This window comes from Schistocerca cancellata, chromosome 11, assembly GCF_023864275.1.
Source record: "Schistocerca cancellata isolate TAMUIC-IGC-003103 chromosome 11, iqSchCanc2.1, whole genome shotgun sequence".
NCBI lineage: Eukaryota > Metazoa > Arthropoda > Insecta > Orthoptera > Acrididae > Schistocerca > Schistocerca cancellata.
Genome location: NC_064636.1, coordinates 24,212,178 through 24,231,771, shown reverse-complemented (window position 1 = coordinate 24,231,771; position 19,594 = coordinate 24,212,178). Strand labels below are relative to the sequence as shown.

Sequence of the window (19,594 nt, the reverse complement as noted above, 5' to 3'; positions counted from 1 at the left end):
CATTTGGTTCTGTGGAAGTTTTAGCTTAGGACTGTCTTGAGATGTTCTTACAGTATTTGGGTAGCTAAATAGCATCACTGTCAACTTTGGTATGCAGGAAGAATTCCTCTGTTGGTGAACAGAAAAGCATAACTTTTAAACATTTAAACCCTCAATGTGCATATTGTCACTGTACTAGCTACGAATACGAAATTGCAGTGCCGATGTTCCTTCAGTAGGGCATGCATGTCTCAAGGAACAGGCACTGCAGTGACTACAGCTTCTATGAAAAACATGAAATCTACTCACAGTTGCAAATATGAACCACTTCCAGGATTATAATGGAATGGTGACAATGAAAATTTGTTCTGGACTGGAACTCTAACCTGAATTTCCCGATTTATATGAGTGGTTGCCTTAACTGTGTTGGGTATCTGAACATGACTCATGGCCACATCCAAACTTCCATACATAGAGTGATTAATATTCACAACTGCAAATAAATTTCATGTCGTTCATAGCAGCTGTAATCACCCTTATGCCTGTTCCTTTGGACATGTGTGTGTGACTTACAAATAAAATGTCTCCCCTGTACAGAAATCACATAAATGGGGTATGAGAGTACAGCTACAACATGTGGAAGATGACTTACAGAGTGTGGGTGTGGCCATTGGATAGCCAATGCCATTAAGGCAACCATTCTTCTAAAGTGTGAAATATGGGTTTGAGTCCTGGTCTGCCACAAATTTTCATTGTCATCATTTTATTATACACGTGGAATTGGTTCATATTTATAACTGTGAATACATTTCATGACTGTGCAAGCTAAACAATCTAACATTGTAACATAACATTTCTTTGTTACATCACACATCAGTGTATCTTCATGATATTAACTGTATTGATATGAAATGAAAATATGTGATGAGCAGAAGAACTGTTAAGGCACAATAATATCAGTGAAGAAAGCCTCAGACATGTGGAACTCTAGGGTAATGAGTGTTGTGAGTGATGACAGTAAAATAAGTGTTGTGAAAGATGAAAATTTAGAATGAGCTTTCTAGCTGTGGTTATGGTTCTACACCACCTGTAGAATATTTCAGAACAAGTGAAAATTTGTGCCACACTGGGTCACAAAACTGGATTTCCCACATGTTGTAAATGGTGCTCTTAACTACATTGGCTGTCCGAGCATACCTCTAGGAGCAGGTCATATCTCCATTTGTCATGGTGTCTTAACTCCCTTGTGCTTGTACTGTGTTACTGTGATAGACACTCAGGACGAGACACTGTTTTCTCTAGTTATTGTCTTTGTTCCTGGAGACATGCCCAGGTAGCCAAAGTGGTAGGGTGAACATTTGTGACAAGGGAAATCTGAGTTGGAATCTCGGTCCAGCACAAATTTTCATTTGTTCTGAAATATTCTACAGCTAATGCAGCATCATAATCACAATTTGTGAGTTCATTCTCAACTGAAAACAGCAGGTTCTCACAATGCACTACAGTGATGAAAATTTGTCAGAGAAAGATTTCAAGCTGATTTCTTGCTTTCCCTGACTGATTGTTGTAACCATTAGGTTATCCTAATGTGTCTCGAACTTTCATTCTCACTGGTTTCTGAACATTACATGAGTGATATTTGACATAATTGCATCTTTGTTGAGTACATCACCATTGACTTGATTCAGCATTGGTGAACTTAATTCAATCTATAAATTTCCATTGCAGCAAGCGAAGTCAGTCCTCCATCATTGGAATGCCAAACCATGTATGTTTGTTCATAAGTAGTAGATTGAAAACAAGTGACAGCTTATGTTTTAGTTGACCTAATGGTTAAGGCAACTCTTCATGAAAGGCAGAAAAATCGAATTTTGAGACCTAGACTCTCAAAACACCAAACTGGATGTCTGGTTCCTGTTCATTGTTGATGTCTCCGTGATCTGGACCGAGGGCCAAGACCCCTTTACACTGTGAAATCCGAATTTCTCCCAGCCTATAAAATGGTCAAATAACTTAGGGGAACATAGTCAGGTACATTGTATGATCAGGTAATGGCTTCGACAACTGCCAATATTCCCACACATATGCACCCTATCAATTTTGAGGCTCCAACATAATAAAGCACTGTGCAAGAAATTGGAAACCTCAGGATGCAGAGTATATGCTAAAAGATACAAAAAAATCTCTTGAGTTGTGATGGGAAGACCTTTGTTACCTATTATTGTCAATCTGTTCATGAGAGACTTCAAGAAATGTGCACTGCAGTCAGCTGCATTGAAACCTGTGTATTTGTTCAGATATGTAGATGATACTTTTGTTGTTTGGCTTCATGGAGGCTTGAATTTAAATGCTCTTTAGAACACTTGAATTCAGATGGATTGAATATTTGCTTCATGACTGAGGTGAAAAAGAATGGTTGCCTTCCCATCTGTGATGAGCTGTCGAGGAGGGAGGTTGATGGTACTTTGGGACATGACATTTATAGAAAGCCAGCTCACAGTGATTTGTATCCTCAAGGCTGATAGTTGCCACTATGCAGGTCAGTGTGAAGGGGCACTTCATATCGTGGTTCATTGGGCTCACATCATTGCAGACTGTGAAAGTTACTCAGCTCAGTTAGCTCACAACGATGCCACTTTGCATCGAGATGGTTGTTTTGAAAGACAGATCAGACATGCATTGCTCTATTGATCTATCATATATCAAATGAATGAAGACAATAATGTGGAGAAACCAAAATCTGTTGCATTTTTGTCATATGCAGGTAACATTTATGACAGGATTCTTTGTATTCTGTGAAAACATGAAGTGAAATGTATTTTTCAATAACCATCCAAGATTAAGATCCATAAAGGATGATCTTGGTTTGCATGACAAGGGTGTCTACCATATCCTTTGCTGTTGTGGCATGTCATAGTCTTGCCAGACCGTCAGAACCATGGAGAACATACTGAATGTGTCAAACTTACAACAACGGAACAAAACTGCTATTGCAAAATTATCCTATCAGAGATTCTAGCATGCTGTTCCAGTTAAGGAGGTAGTTGAGATTAAATTAGCGAGTGGCTATATAAATAGACTTGGAGGTTTTAGTATAAATACTGCTTGGAATTGTGCTTTCTCCCTGATCAAACAGTAGACGGTCAGAGTGTTTGTTATTTATATTTACCATCAGTAACTTCTGACATTACCCATCTTAAATTGTGGGTGACGCTATTGTGTGTGTGTGTGTGTGTGTGTGTGTGTGTGTGTGTGTGTGTGCTAGCATGCTGTTCCAGTTAAGGAGGTAGTTGAGATTAAATTAGCGAGTGGCTATATAAATAGACTTGGAGGTTTTAGTATAAATACTGCTTGGAATTGTGCTTTCTCCCTGATCAAACAGTAGACGGTCAGAGTGTTTGTTATTTATATCTACCATCAGTAACTTCTGACATTACCCATCTTAAATTGTGGGTGACGCTATTGTGTGCGTGTGTGTGTGTGTGTGTGTGTGTGTGTGTGTGTGTGTGTGTGTGTGTGTGTGTGTGTGTGTGTGTGTTATCTTTCAGCATATGCTCTGCATGCTGAGGTTTTAAATTTCCTTTCACTGCTTTCTCCTGTTGCACCTGCATCTTGAAAATGATTGGAATATAAGGGGTTGTTGAAGATGTCACTCAGCTGCATTGACAAAAGTTACCCTGAGCAACTCAGCATTCATTTGCTGGATAAAGGCTTGGAGACCCTCAGGTTCTTGAGCTGGAGACTGGTAAATGTTGCCGGTCCACTGTCACTATAAACTCTGGGTATGCTTCAGCAAGCACTGTGTGGCACAGTGTTGGAATGTTGTTTGTCACAGTCTTGGCTTGCTCAGTCAGATCACGAGGGTGGTAAAAAACTCTATAAAATAAACCATCAATGTCAAGGTGAGCTGCACACTGATGAGATGTGTGCATGTTGTGGTGAAACAGCCATTATCTGGCAACCTCTGGGGAACCTGCCACACCTCAGGTGTATAAAGCCTACCTAGGTATGTGGGACTCTGTCTAGGTGGACGTCTATTTCCCTAGCTGCTTGTAAGACTGAGATGGATCCTTGAAAATTTCCACTTCCTACTCCCAGTGGGAAGGGTGGGCCACTAAAAGGTACCAACACCCAATCTGACAAAAAGACTTGCGTAGCCAGTTCTCTGAACCCACAACTCTTTCAGAATTCTGGTTTTTATACTAACAGGATATACGCTTTTCGTGAGAAACTGTTTTTATTGGTTAAAAGGAAAGAGGAAGCTTTGGCAAACGTCTCACTTTCTTACATTCAAAGGGGCTTAGAGAGGATTGCAGGTACATTAAAATCTTTTAAGTGGTTGCAAAATGGGTACTGTTTGTGGAAATTTCAAGTTCCCAACAAGTGACAATCCTGCAGAAGGCCAAAAGCCACAGGGAATAAGCTATTGGGACTGCTCCATACCACATTAAACAACAGTAAGGTTATTGTGACATTCAGGAACCTGGTGGACTGAACTGGAAGTTAAGTGGGCCCAAGAAGGCATTGTAGATGTGCAAAATATTATGAAATGGGTGGAAGGCATTTGATTAAATCTGATATGCTCATCTTCACTTTTAATAGCACAAAATTCCCAGAACATATTAAGGCAAGTTTTCGTCACTTTATCATGTGGCAACAAGTGAGGTGGTGCAGTGGTTAGCACACTGGACTTGCATACAGGACGATGATGGTTTAAACCCACATCCAGCCATCCTTACTCAAGTTTTCCATGATTTTCCTAAATCGCTTCAGGCAAATGCCAGGATGGTTCCTTTGGAAAGGCATGGCCAACTTCCTTCCCTGCCCTTCCCTAATCTGATGGGAGTGATGACCACACTGTTTGGTCCCTTTCCTCAAATCAACAAACCTTACCATGTCGCCCTATGTCCCCAACCCAATGTGCTGTTTTAAATGTCAGTGCTTTGGTGACACCACTCTTGCATGTAAAGGAGAAGCCACCTGTGGTAATTGTGGTAAGGCTGCCCATGAAGGAGTGATATGTTCATCTCCTACAAAATGTGTGAATTGCATTAAGGCTCACCCTGTCTAGAGAAGGGACTGCTGTGTCTTCCTTGAATGGTCAATACTGGAGATCAAAACTACAAAATGGATGCCACATGGTGAGGCCAAAATGATTTACAAGATCATCAAGCCCCCACGTTCGCTGCCTCTTTTGCTTTGATTGTTAAACAGTGGTTCATAAAATTGATGCTGCTACACAAATGGAGGTTGCTAGTGTCAGCACTAGTACCTGTTTTTGTCACTGTACTTGTGCTGCTGTAGTTACTTCAAAGCCAACACTTACTCCCAGACCATCAGACAAGGATGTGATAGCTGACGCTCTGCTGCTCCTCAAGAGGTTCAGTCTGGTCCACCATCCTGCCCATCCTGCACTGCCACTGCCACAGTTGTGGCTCCAAAGCCTACTCATGCCAAAAAATCAAAGGAGAAGCATCCATCACTGATGGAGTCAAGAAGTAATCAGCCCAGTGATGTCACACCATCCTCCCTGATATCTCTCATGATTCTTCTGTAGATCTAATGGACCTCGATGCCAGTCAGACTGGTGCAGCCACCTCCCCATAAGAGTGAGCCTCCACCTATTATGGGCTCCTCTCACTAGCAGCAAGACAGGATGAAAGTACAACCGGAAGACAGATGGCTCCCATATTACAGTGGAACATTAATAGGTTCAGGATTCATGTAACTGAGACGTCAAACCTGGCACAGGCACAAACCCCTGTGCATGTGTTTATGGTAAACACATTTTGAAGACACTGATGCCCCTGTTCTGTGTGGGAGGATGACCTGACTGGGGAAAGGGCCAAGGGAGGGGTTCTGTCTTTTTCAGCAATAACCATTCATCTGCTCTCTCCTAGGTTACAGGCCTACAAGCGTTAGCATTGTAGTTTGTGTGGGTCAGATCATCACTATCTGCTCCCTGTACTTACTTCCACAGAGCACGATAGACGCTGAGGCTCTCACTGGCCTTATTGCACAAGTCCTCCTGCCCATTTTTCCTACTGAGTGATTTTAGAGCCCATTATGTATTATGAGACTTTTAACTATACTTGCCACAGGTGTTGAACCTGAACACAAGCAGTCCCACTCATTTCTCGATTGCTATTGAGTTGTCCTCAGCTATCAGCCTCTCCTCTCCAGCCTTTGCAAACTCATCACAGAGGGAAGCAGCTGATGATCTTCATTCCAACAACCAATTCCCACTGTGGACCCATCTTCTGAATGCTGGAGGGTCAGCAGGGCAAACTGGATGCTGTTCAGGTAGCTGGCTGTGTTTGAACACTGCAGCAGCATCCAGGAATGGGTGGACCACATCACACAAGTGTTCCATCATACTGCTGAATTTTCCATCCCCAAGTCTTCAGTCCATCTTGGGAGACATGTACGTTGGTGGACTGATGAGTGCTGTTCAGCAGTCCAGAACAATATGCAGCTCTTTGGTGGTTTAAACACCACCCAAAAGCCTACAACCTCAGAGCCTTTGGAGTCGTGGGAGCCAAGGTTTGACATCTACTTAAGGAGAGCAAGGAAAGGTCATGGCAAGTGTTCCTGGAACCTATCAAACATTCTACTTGTTTTACAAAAGTATGGAATCCATGTGGAAGATTTCCCATAAACACCTGTAACTCTTACTGTCTTATCATATCCTTTGTATCAGTAAGGTGTATGATACTACATGGACAAAATATTCTCACACAACTCCATTAATATGGCTTTTGTTGCCACATCTTCACCTTCACATGGTCTTTACTATCAAAGTAGTTTGTAGGTCTTGAGTTGGTGACATGCTGTTGGGTTGTTTTGAGCAGAGGAATTGTGTCCCTTAGGGCAGTGTTGGGGTATCCTCTTTGCCATAACCATAGACAGTACCATGCCTACAGTAAGTAGTCCTGCATAGTGCTCCTTATTTCTGGACAATTTTACTGTTTTCTGTTTCTCCTCCAGTGTTGCAACAGTAATTCATCAGTTGGAGCTTACAGTATAGAGGTTAGAGGAGTGGGTTGCAAAGACAGGTTTTCTGCAGATAATTGTGCGTGCGTGTGTGTGTGTGTGTGTGTGTGTGTGTGTGTGTGTGTGTGTGTGTGTGCGTGTGCGCGCATGTGCACATTTTAAGCATTTGCATTGTATTTTTAATTTACCTGACTTACATATGAGGGGTATCATTCTACATAAAGACTTAGTGAGGTTTCTGGGCTTAATATCTGAGTGCAAACTATCGTGATTACTACACCTGAGAGATAAAAGCCGGAACCCAGAAGGCACTGAATATCTTGAACTACGTAGCCACAGGTCTTGGAGAACAGACAGGGTGTGTCTGCTTCAATTTTTTCCATGCGTTTGCAGCTAGACTATGGGTGAACAGTGTATGGCGTCAGTGACACCTTCCTGCTTGAAGATTATTGATGCTATCCATCACAAGGAGATTAAGCTGGCCATAGGTGCATAAAAGACCAGCCCCATACCCAGCGTCTGTGCAGAGGCACAACTCTGTATCCATCTTCATGGACAGACAGACTTGGTTGGCTGCTCTGTTGTTTTCCTTGATCATGTCCTCAAGGTCTGACTTCTTCAAGACTTTACTGTCTGTGACATGAAATTATATGGGATCTTTCTGGCGTTGGAGGAAATGAGATGTGCTTAGAGTATTAAACTCCTTGTCTGTTCAGATACCTTAAGCACCCTGGACTCTCTATCATGTTTGTATCCAGCAGATAAAGAACTCCAGAATACTCAGGATGCCCTCCTTCAACAACAATGGCTGGGGAGGGAGATGTCTTTCTGCTGGGTACTGCAGCGTGTGAGTATTATAGCAAATGAATGTGTGGATGTAGCAGCCTAGGAGGCATGTCGTGATTCTAAGTTATTTCAGTTTATCATCCCCCTAGATGCTATCACCTTGCTGTTGAGGTACAGAGTCATGCATCAATGGGGAGATGAGTGGCTAGAAGGGACGAATAACAAGCTGTGTCTAGTAAAGACCACCGCACCACCATGGCATACCTCCTTTCAGCACAAATGTGGGACAAGGTCCTCCATCCCCATCTTTGCATAGGCCACAGCCCTCAGAAGCATGGCTTCTTGCCCTGGTGAGAGAAACTTCCATTGTGTGGTACTTGAGGTGTACAGATCACTGTACACCACATTTTACTAGACTGTGTTTTATTTTCAGGGCAGAGGGTGGCAGCAGATCTGTCCTCTATTTTAAGTGGCATTGAGAGGAATATGGTTAGAGTTTTTTGGTCTTGTGATATGTCGAACTTGTTCCCAGAAATTTTAGAGAGATGTTCTTGATGTGTTAACAGGGTGGCTGGCTCACCCGCATGCTTTTTAAGTTGTCAGCCAGTCGCATTTCACTCACATTTCGATGTGCCTTTATTTTAGCTCTTCTATGGTTTAGTCTCAAGTATAGCACATTCACCCTTCTCTGTTGTGTTATTACCTGTGAAATAGAGCAATTGTGTGGTTCAATGCGAGTGAGGTGGCAGTGAGTGAAGGAGTCACATTTTATAGATTTCCTCCTCTCTGTGTGTCAAAAATTTGTCCACATTTGTTTCTTCTAATGTGTGTAAGAGTGCTGATAACCTCACTATTGAGCACCTGTAGGTGATGTGAGTGCACGCATCCCCCCCTCCCCCTCCTCCCCTCCCCCTCCTCCCCTCCCCCCACACACTCGCACACACACTCATTCCTTCACAGCCTCAACAACGTTTCTTTACTCCCATTCACTACTTCTGGTTCTCCTCAGTCCACTCTGCCAACTTCTTAGATGTTGACCAACTCCCTGATGGCTCTGTCTGACAAATGGTCAACAGTACCTGCATTTTCACAGCTGTTGTCCCTTCCGCACCAAAAAATCACTCCCATATAGCTTGGGCATATATGGACAACATATCTACAGTGATGAGAATTCCCTTGCCCAGTATACTGAAGGTTCCACAAAGGTCTTTACAGACAAGCACTTCTCCCAAACTTAAGAGGGCATAATGAATGAGCAGATTGAAACCATACCAGTGCACACTCTGGTGCACAATGAAAATATCATTCTGGGAACATCACCCAGGCTGTGGCTAAGCCATTTCTTGCAATATCCTTTCTTCCAGAAGGGCTAGTTCTGCAAAGTTTGCAGAAGAGCTTCTGTGAACTTTGGTAGGTGGGAGATGAGGTACTGGCAGAACTGAAGCTGTGAGGATGGATCCTGAGTCATGCTTGGGTAGCTCAGACAGTAGAGCACGTGCCCACGAAAGGCAAAGATCTGGAGTTTGAGTCTGCCTGGTGCACAGTTTTAATCTACCAGGAATTTCATAAAAGGGCATACTGGAAAGTAATGTTTCTGAACTTTCTATGTAAAAACTCATAAAGGTTTTTAAATAAAACAAACCTTATTAATGTTCTGCATATATATTCTTCATGTGTAGTTGTTTACTTCTCAAAATAGTCACCCTGCCAATGAACACATTTCTTCTCCCAAGAAACCAGTTTATTGTTACTGTCGTTGTTAAGTGTTTGATGGAGCCACAACCTCACCTCTGCCTTAACCATTTCATCACTATCAAAGTGAGGTATTTGAAGGGGTACTTCGGGTATCAGAAACAAATGAAAATAGAGTGCAGCCAAGTTGGGATTGTATGTGGGATGATTGGTGACACTGAACCCAAGACATTGGATTATTGCAAGTGTCACTTTGGTCATGTTTTTTCTGGCATTGTCATGTTTTATGAGAGTGTGTTCCATGTTTGAACAAACTTTTTGAATTTGTGCTTTCTGATTTCTGAGTGTGTCATAGTAAATCACCATGTGTTATATTACACACTGCCAGTTATGTTACATGCTGCCCTGTTACAAGCTACAATTTGGAGCCCTCTTGTAGCAGTGTGTTGCAATTTACATCAGCAAAGTAGGAAAGTTGACAGATTAACATGTATGACATGTAATATCACAACCAACCTTGAAAACAGAATAAAAAATTCAGACATTATTCTTCAGCACATCCTCATAGTTCACTATCAGATTTTCCACTTCTTATCCCCACACAATTTTAATCTTCTCACTACCTGCAAGAACTAGCTACAAAGGAGAACCTCCATCATCACCCAGTATCATCTTGGACTGTAACAAATAAACTGTCTCTTACATCAGTCTGTTATCAGGACCTGAAATAAGGGATATCATATCCACAGTCCTTCCCAGTCCTCCCTACACCACAACCACTCCCAACTCCTTGTCAAATCTATCGTATCCCTGTGGAAGACCTAGGTGCAATACCTGTCAGATTCACCCTCCCAGCACACACTACTCCAGTCCTTATCCTGTCAGAGATGTGGCCACGTGTGAAAGCAACCATGTCATATACTAACACTGCTGCATTTTGTGCCCAACATTTTATTATCAACTGTACTGAGCCAAACTGTGGCTGAGAGCAGAGTTGAGCTTCCAGTAGTGAAATATGCTTCCGAACACCATGTACTCAATTTCAGTGGCTACTTCACAACCTGTGCCATCTGAATCCTCTCCCCCAACTCCAGCTTTGTGAACTACATAGATGGATGTTATTCCTGCAACACCATCTTCATTCCAGTACTCCTCCTGGCCTCACTCTGCTGACCCCCTGGACCCACACCCCTTCCCAACAGTCCCACACCTCTTCCCAAGTCACGCCTTCCTTTGTTCTGCTTAGGGGTGTGTGTGTGTGTGCGTGCGTGCGTGCGTGTGTGTGTGTGTTTTTTTAGTTACGGCCATGGTTGCTACACTATTGTTGATTTCCCTTAGTAATATTTGTTATCAATTAATTTTAACTATGTATGTTACCTATAACTTAATGATTAAACATTACACAAACCAAAGTGTGATATAGACGTGCACTCTGGATTGTGTGAAGTATAATATAGCTGTTTAAAACTTTTACAGTCTTCAGAGTGAGAGATTTCTTGGTGCTACAAGAACATCCCTTGGCTGCCTGTGTCCATGTATGCACTAATAGTTTCGTTTATATGGGAGGGGGCAGGAGGACATGTCTTGCTACTTTTATTTCTCTGCGTTCCAGTTGTACAGTGTATGATCCTACCAGTGGTTGTGGAAAGTCAAAAGGTCTCACAAAATGAATTAAAAATACCAAATGTCATTATAATGGAATGATATATGTATTTTTCTAACAATGAATTTTCAGCAACTGACTTTGTTGTTGTTGTTGTTGTTGTTGTTGTTGTTATAATAGCTGCTGCAGCAGCAGTACTGATGTATAGGATATTGAGAAATACGGAAAAGAAGTATGCAGTCAGGAAACATATAGTGCAAGTGATGTATTGTCAGTTGTTTACATAATGTTCAATTTACAATATACATTCCCTGCTAATTTTGATACATATTGTCGGTAAGAAATCTTAAGTAAGTAATCAGTTATATGCAAGTGTTAGTATATAGTTTCCATTATTTGTTGTAAGGTCAAACTGAATTTGTAAACTGAAACTACCACCAATTGTTCCAGGAAGCAGCAACAAGAGGAAATGCTTCAGATATTACACGGTAAAAGATTCATTATTTTCTGACGCATTTGCTTTACGTGGTAAGGTTGGGTCTTCATGCTTTCTTCCACATCTATCCATAATGTCCTGTAGAAATTCTCACTGCTTGTGGTGGCACAGTGGGGAAGATGCGAGAATGGTTCCTGTGAGAAAAACATGGACAGTTTCCTCCCCATTTGTCCCCATTCTTAGCTTGTATTTCTGCTGTAGTGACACTGTTTGTTGACAGGGCATTGAATTGTAATTGTGCCCCTTTAGATATTCACTTCACATGTAACATTACTTTGTGCATGAAAAATACATATTGAGTAATGTTTAAAAAATTCTAATATCGTTATTAATTTTCTCCACGACAAGCATATCCTTGCTGTAATTCTTTCTTGTGATCTATGTTTTCCTTCTCCAGCTCACCATGTTTGTTAATTCCCTACCAGTCATTGAACAGCCAAATATTTTACCTTCCTGCTTTTCCATTTCCTTTACGTATCCATCAATAATGATCTTTATGCTCTCATTTCCCCTTAAATATGCCTAATCTACTTTTTCTCTCCAATTTTCTTTGGTTCCAGTAATTAGCTGTCTCCTGCAAATCTCCTTAGCAGCTTTTAAATTGTTGCTGTGTGCAAGGGTTCATTAACCAATTCTTGTTTAAGACCAATTCTATGTAATTTCATTCTTGAACATAGATCAAACAATGGAAAACCCAGGATGGAATGTAATAGTATTATGAGAAGGAAAGTTGCTACTCACCATATAGCATAATATTGTTATATTCTTGAACATACCTGTTTAATATCTCCTCATATAATGTTCCTCAGATATTTGCACCCCTCACCCTATCTGGTCACTTGCAATGATCAGCACTCATGGTTTGGTTGCTTGTCATCTGCCATGGCTGGTTCTCAACTGTTCTCGCCACCGGAAGACTCTTCAAACTCTAAGTTTGAACAATGTCAGTTCTCTGTACTGACAAATCATGGAACCTGAGGCAGCTGCTAGTCTATATAATTTATAAAATTCTTACTAGGGGCACCCTCACATGTGTCATCCCATTTTTATCTTTCCCATTTTTCCCTTTAGCAAACAGAAGACTCCACACAGTATGTATCATCAATAGTTTCTTGATTCTGAAATCAGTATTGCAGCCAAATATCCTGTTATTCTTTGCAAATGCAGGCTATGTCATTGATAACTTTTAGTTTTATTTCTGTAATATACCTTTATTTAAATGGTACATGACAGTATTGTTGAATGTATCTTAGTTCTCATTGCAATGATTTTCACACCAAACCATTCCCCAAAGACTCTAATTTCATTGTATGTCTTAAAGTTGTTTTCATTGTTTGTTAAGATGATCACATTGTCTGCAGATATCTAACACCCATTCTTTCCAACTTTGAAATTTTCTGTTTAATCCTGTGCTCACAAACACTTTGTCATATTCATCTCCATTATTACAGCTACATTATTCCTCTGCAATTCATGCAGTTGTTTGACGAATGATTGATACAACCACTTTCAAACTATTTCTTGACTGTTCCACACTAGAATAGCACGTGGGGGAAAATGAGCACATAAATCTTTCCATGTGCTGTCTGATTTCTCTTACTTTGTTATGATGATCATTTCTTCTTGTGTTGGTGAGAATCAAAAAATGTTGTGGCATTGAGAGGATAAAGTGGGAGACAAATTTCATGAAAAGATCTCGTCACAATGAAAAATGACTTTGTCTTAATGATTTCCAGCCCAAGTAGTGTATCACATCTGTGTCACTCTCTCGCCCCCACTTTTTTTTTTTTTTTTTTTTTTTTTTTTTTTTTTTTTTTTAATATACACAGAATGAGCTTCCCCTCTTTGAGTTTTATGTTCTCCAACTATCATATTCGTAAGAATCCTGTACTGTACAGGAACATTCCAGATGAGGACAGACAAGAAAACTGTAGACAGTTTCTTTAGTAGATAAATATGTTGCATCCTGTGAGTGTTCGGAAAATAAAATTCAGTTTTTTATTCACCTTCCCCATGTTTTCTGTATGGTGATTCCAGCTTAAGTTGTTTTCTTTAAATTTCTGTGATTTCTTGTGTTACCAAAATTTAATGAAATTTTTTTATACCCTTGTGGAGCACCTCACTGTTTGCTGCTAAGCACCAATTACCACTTTTTTGCGACAAACGGGTATCTTGTCTATATCTTTATACAGTTCATTTTGTTACTCTTTTGACTACCAAATGGTAAACTACGACACAATCTGAAACAATCTAGGAAGATTGCTCACTTTGTCACCTAACTCATTCATACACAAGGACAACAGAGCCTGTAAAACTTCCTTGGGAATCCCATACATCACTTTAGTTCCACTAGATGAATTCTGATCAGTTACTCTGAACTGTGAACTTTCTAATAGGAAATAACAAATAAGTTTCACAACTGAAATGATATTCTGCCACTTATGAGGAATGGTTTAAAAAGCCTTTTGAAAACCTAGAAATGTGGAATCAACTTGAAATCCTCTGTCGATGCCTCTCATCAGTTCATGTGAATAAAAAGCCAGTTGTGTTTCACAGTAATATTTTGTGACTTCTTGCTGGTTATGTGTCAGTAGATCATTTTCATTGAGGTATTTGTATCAAGTTGAAACATGAGCATGTTCGAAAATCTTACTACAAATTGATGTATATGATAAGGATCTGTAATTCAGCAGTTTACTTCTATTTCCTTTCTTGTGTATTAGTGTGAATTGTGCAGCTTTTCAGTGTTTAGGTATGCATCTTTCATCAAACAAATGGCTTTATATTATTACTGAAAATTGAGCTGTTTCATCATCATACAGGATGACTTTCATTTATTAAATGAGTTAAGTTACATAGATATGGTGTCTGTTCTTTTGGACATCCGTGTCCAAAAGAACAAACACCATACCTATGTAGTGTATATGCCTGATGGCATATCAATATTTTAGAGTGGATGCACAGTAATGTCCAACCTCTCCTGGAAATAGAGTAGGACTGTGAACAAAGAGGTTTAATGGAAAAGGGACACTGTAGTGTGCGGCATATGAAGATTTGGGTTGGATGGGGATGTGCTCGGATAGCTGTGGTGGTTAACTCGAGGAAAGTGGGAAATGCTTTTACTCACAGCCCAGCACAAATTTTCATTTAAAATTTTTTGAAACATGGTTTCAGTGGTCATAAAATACTATTAAAAACATAAAAAAATAGATTGTGTCAGCCATGTTTGCCTAGTCAGACATTTGGAAATTTTAGACAGTTTATAGGACTGAGGATAAAAATTATTAAGTACATGGTAAGATCAGTTTTAATAAGCAATATCCTGCAAATACCAAGGTTAATTTGAAATCTAACTCTCCTGTCACTATGTTTGTTGAGCAGAGCAGCAAGTTATTTTTGATCAAATCTGATCACTTTCTTTAAAAGAAAAGTTTAACCCATGAAATGCATAAATTACATCTTTTATTAAGCTGTCAACTTTTGCACTTTGTTTACAATATTTTGTTTATGGTACCCTAAAGCTTAACTGGTTACATGAGGTAATTACAGACAAACAACATAAGAAATTAGATCTGTTAGTTACTCAACAGCTAAAATTGTTTCCAAATGTGCTAATAATGTGCACAAGTTCTTCCCCAGGATCTCAAACATTGTGAATATTCACTGTACTGTTGCTGAAAATGCATTACTGAATGTCTGAAATATAACGCCCCCTCTTAACAATACAAATGTTAAACATCTTTTTGCAGACATTAAAACAGCTATTAAATAAGCAAAATGTATGAAATCGGAGATCTGCAAGATAGGATTAAAAACTGAAGTCTTCTTTGTAAGGGAAGAACAAAACAAAATATTCAATGTAGCATGAATCTAAAATAATTTAAAGCATTAGTAGTAAACTGATTGAAAATTGATCAGTAATAATAAAAGCAAATGAAGATAATACCTTAATTATTGTAAATGGAGATTACATCTCTGTAACTGTAGGCTTCTTAAATGTAACTAGTATCACAGAAATCAATAAGAACCTGACTCTCAAATTTCAGACAAATTTAAAAAAGCTTTTCGATGCTAACTTTCTGTTCTTACCAAATGAAAAAGCCTTTCTTAATGTCATGAATCCCCAATAACCAAAATTAAGATCACAGATTAAGTTCATATGCCTATGAATCCCATATGGACAATAATTGCCCATCCCACAAACTGAATAGAAAACTAAGTAATATGCTAAAACCTTTTTATGTTTTTGAAGAAAATTTTGGCATGAACAGTAATTTTGAGTTGGTGGAACAGATCTAGAATTTCAATAGTCCAGATGGTGGTAGATTTGTAACACTAAATATTAATAGTCTCTCTACTAATATAGCAGTTGCCAAAACTATTGATGTTATGAAATGCAGTTTGGTTAGGCACAAAATTATTAATCTAGGAAAAATTGCAGAGTCAGATGCATTACATAAAAACACATTATCCTTAAATTATTGTTTTTTAAGGAAAAATATATTTTCAGAGTGATGGTCTTGCTATGTATTCATAAATTATGTAGAAGCATATATTTTTTTAAAAGAACACACACATCACTGATGAAGTCATTTCCTTCAAAAGATACATTGGCATAGTCTTTTATTATATAAATGCTCAATATATGAAATAGATTAATTAACTACCACATAAAACAGTATTTATGCAAAACTTACATTTAAAGTTGAACATGAGGTGTTTGCAATGTACATAGAAACTTACAACTGATGGTGTTATTAATGCCACTTGCTGCCATACCTTGAAATACAGAAAAGCATACTTCCAGACCATGATTCACAAAATCTTGCAACTTCCTTTAAAATCAGATGTCTTTCAGAAAGAGTTCAGTCTTCTTAAACAGATCACAGAGACCAATGATTATAAAACTGACAATATTGTTTCTTCATTTACAAAATTACAGAAATCTCATCATAATTTGCTTCCATCTAATGATAATAGTAGATAAAATGTACTAAAATGACTTACTTAGCCAGCATATTTGGTAAAATGAATAAATTATTAAATAATAATGAATTATCCATAGCCTTCACAACTAACAATTCATTGCACATTGAATTTAGGCATACCTGTGGGAACCGTGACAATAAGTTCGTAAACTCTGGAGTGTGTATATTAAAAACTTTGTGAAAACTGTGATAATGTGTACATTGAACAAACAGCCAGGAATTTTCAAATCAGATTCCATGAGCGCACATCAGGAACTGCAAGCAGTAGATCTATTTAGACCAGCACATTGCATACAACAGTTATTGCATGGAATCTATTGCCAGTAACCTAAAAATACTATGCAACATCCCCGTAGGCGTACAGTTTAATATTTCAGAAGAATTAGAAATTTACATTCACCATAAAAAGAAACCATTATCTTTGCTTAACTATCAGATTTCATGGAGACATTATTTTTCGATTTCTTTTATGTTTTATTCTGAATTGCATGTTCCTCTGTTTTTATTACTATAATGGACTTAACTTACAAAAAGCTGAGTTAGACATGACAAAAATGTTTGTAGCATTCTCATTCACCATATAATATTGTTAATTATGCCTTTTCCTTGTTGCTCAAGTTACAGCTCACTTCAGTTAGAGTTTTCATATATTGAAATTAATAATATACTGTTTTAGACTTTTGTTAGTACTTGCCTGTTGACAAAAACATCTATATTCTTTGTCATCACTAATGGAGTGACAGTACTTGTGCTGAAGCCAAGCTATAGAAATCATTTTGTTCATTAATTGTTGGCATTTGAAAGAAAAAATAAGATGACAATATTATTTTACTTATACAATGATGTATCTAGTCGAAGTCAAAGTTTCACTGACTGGCGAATGATTCTGTATTATACGATTGATGATAGGAACACCTCAATGTATACATCATTCATCTAGTTTCTGGTGACCTTTTCATTGAGCTGTCTTTAGTTTGCACATGTTTTGTGCAAGTCCCTACTGAGGACACTTTATGACTAGATGTATTGTCATTGATATGATGATTATTGTTCCTGTTGCACCTAATGAATCTGTTATTTATACTGTGTGTAAATATATCGTGATACACATATTGCTCTGAATAAAGTTGTAGTGACAGGCCACTATTTATCACAAATGGAATCTTATATGTGTTACATTCAAGTCCCCTCACAGGGTATCTAATGCCTAATTTTAATGTCCACAGCTTATAGTTTTATAGTTCTTGTGTACTTTCTTTATATTTCTTAGCATCAACGGTACTGTTCCTATTGTATTAAATGTACTTATTACCTTTTTTGTATATAATAATGATTATGTTCAAAATCAAAAAATTGTAAGTCATACTTTTGTACCTTTGACATGAAATTGGAACACTTCGATTCTCATACCATTACTATGGTTAAGGGATGGCCTTCTAAGCACTGTTTTCATAACATATCTTATCCACAAATCCCCATAGAGGGCAGTTTGGGTCTAATTTGAATGTTAATGGTTTATTCCTTTATTACACTTCATGTGGTCTTTTAATATATTCGATGCAAGCCTATTTTTATAATCATATGACTATAGCTATGATCTAAATATTTTACACTAAAATTGTTTTTTTTTTTTTTTACTGGTTTTTATTTATATTTGATGTTCGTAGACTACCACTGATGTATTGCTGGAGATAGTGGCTGGAGCTCTTGCTATTTATATGATGGCAACTGTATGTCATGCAGCAGACAATCCTCACACAATCCGAGAGAGTTAGTGCTCCATGCCACCAGCTCCAGTAGTCAGCAGTTTCTTCCATTTTTACTTATATTGCAGTTACATACTTTCTAATGGTTGTGTATATCTACACTTGTTCTCTAATGGATTTCATGTTACTCCACTTACAGAGGATATAATGGTATGAGGATGATCAGATATTGATCGAAACTAGTCAGTTTTTAAAATAAAATATTTTATGCGATCTAGAGTTAGTTACGTGTTCCATTGATCAGTAGCACAGAAAACCATTATGATGTGGAAAGTGTCAGATGCACAAGAAATGCACACAGGAAACAAGATTGTTTTTATTGTGTTTTTAACAAATTACATATGGTGGCATTAAGTTAATTAAATGCCCCAATGCGGCAAAAGATCTGACAACTCTTTTGCCAAGTACAACTGATTCAAGGTGCTCTGCTGTACTGAGAACAGCTGCTTTCAAATTACTTGTGTTGGGAGCTAGTCTTGTTTCGAATTCTCAAATATTTACTGCATCTTCTCTTGTGAAAAAAGTTTTGGAAAACTGTGTTTAGTAACTCCACTTTATTGGTACTGTCATCAGTAACATTATCATTGCTATCATGCAGTGAATATATTGTTTATATATTACCACTGGTATACTTTATATATTACCAGAATCTTTTTCGATTTTCTTACATATTTTGAGACAGCCTTTCATTTTGGAAATTAAAAAAGCATCTTGCATTGAAGTCATTGCAAAGTTTTTTGCATCTGAATGACATTACTCTTACCTGTTTCGTGTGCCATTGGGATCTCTTCTCTTCTTGTGTTATTTGGTATGAAGCTTCCAATTGTCATCAACACTATTTCTTTGAATTTAAGCCGTATCTGGTCTAAGCACACATAGTACGTAAGGAATGGAGACTGTTTCATAGGAATGTGACGAATTTCTATCTGCTGTCTTAAGTAGATATACTTTGCATTTGTTTTCTGAGTATTTGAATGTTACGGATTTCAGTCTCGGTACAACCCCCCAGGGGGTCCACAACCTTTTTGTGGATACGTGCATAGCGAGCACGGGACCTCGAGCTAATGTGGCCCTCCTTCCTTCCGGGCTGCATACCTTCCTTTTCTGCATCCTTCCCTATCCCCCATCTTTGCCCCCCCCCCTCACCGCTGCCTCTTCCCTTCCCTTTCTCCCTCTCTGGGAGTATGTTTTGTGCCTATGTCCGGAGACGGATTCTCGACAATGTAACACATTCTTCGCTATCTCTGCTTGTAAGTCTTCGTCCTTCCTTTGTCTTTCTCTTTTCCTTACC

General features: G+C 38.7%; 1 protein-coding gene across 1 annotated transcript in view; it reads left to right on the top strand.

Annotated features, from left to right (window-relative positions):
- Positions 1-19,594, top strand: part of LOC126108847 (uncharacterized) — a 246,408-nt gene that overhangs the window by 129,503 nt on the left and 97,311 nt on the right. The window contains exon 12 of the mRNA XM_049914214.1: positions 11,504-11,541. Coding sequence (XP_049770171.1) covers positions 11,504-11,541 — 38 coding nt within the window. The remainder of the gene's footprint in view (positions 1-11,503; positions 11,542-19,594) is intronic.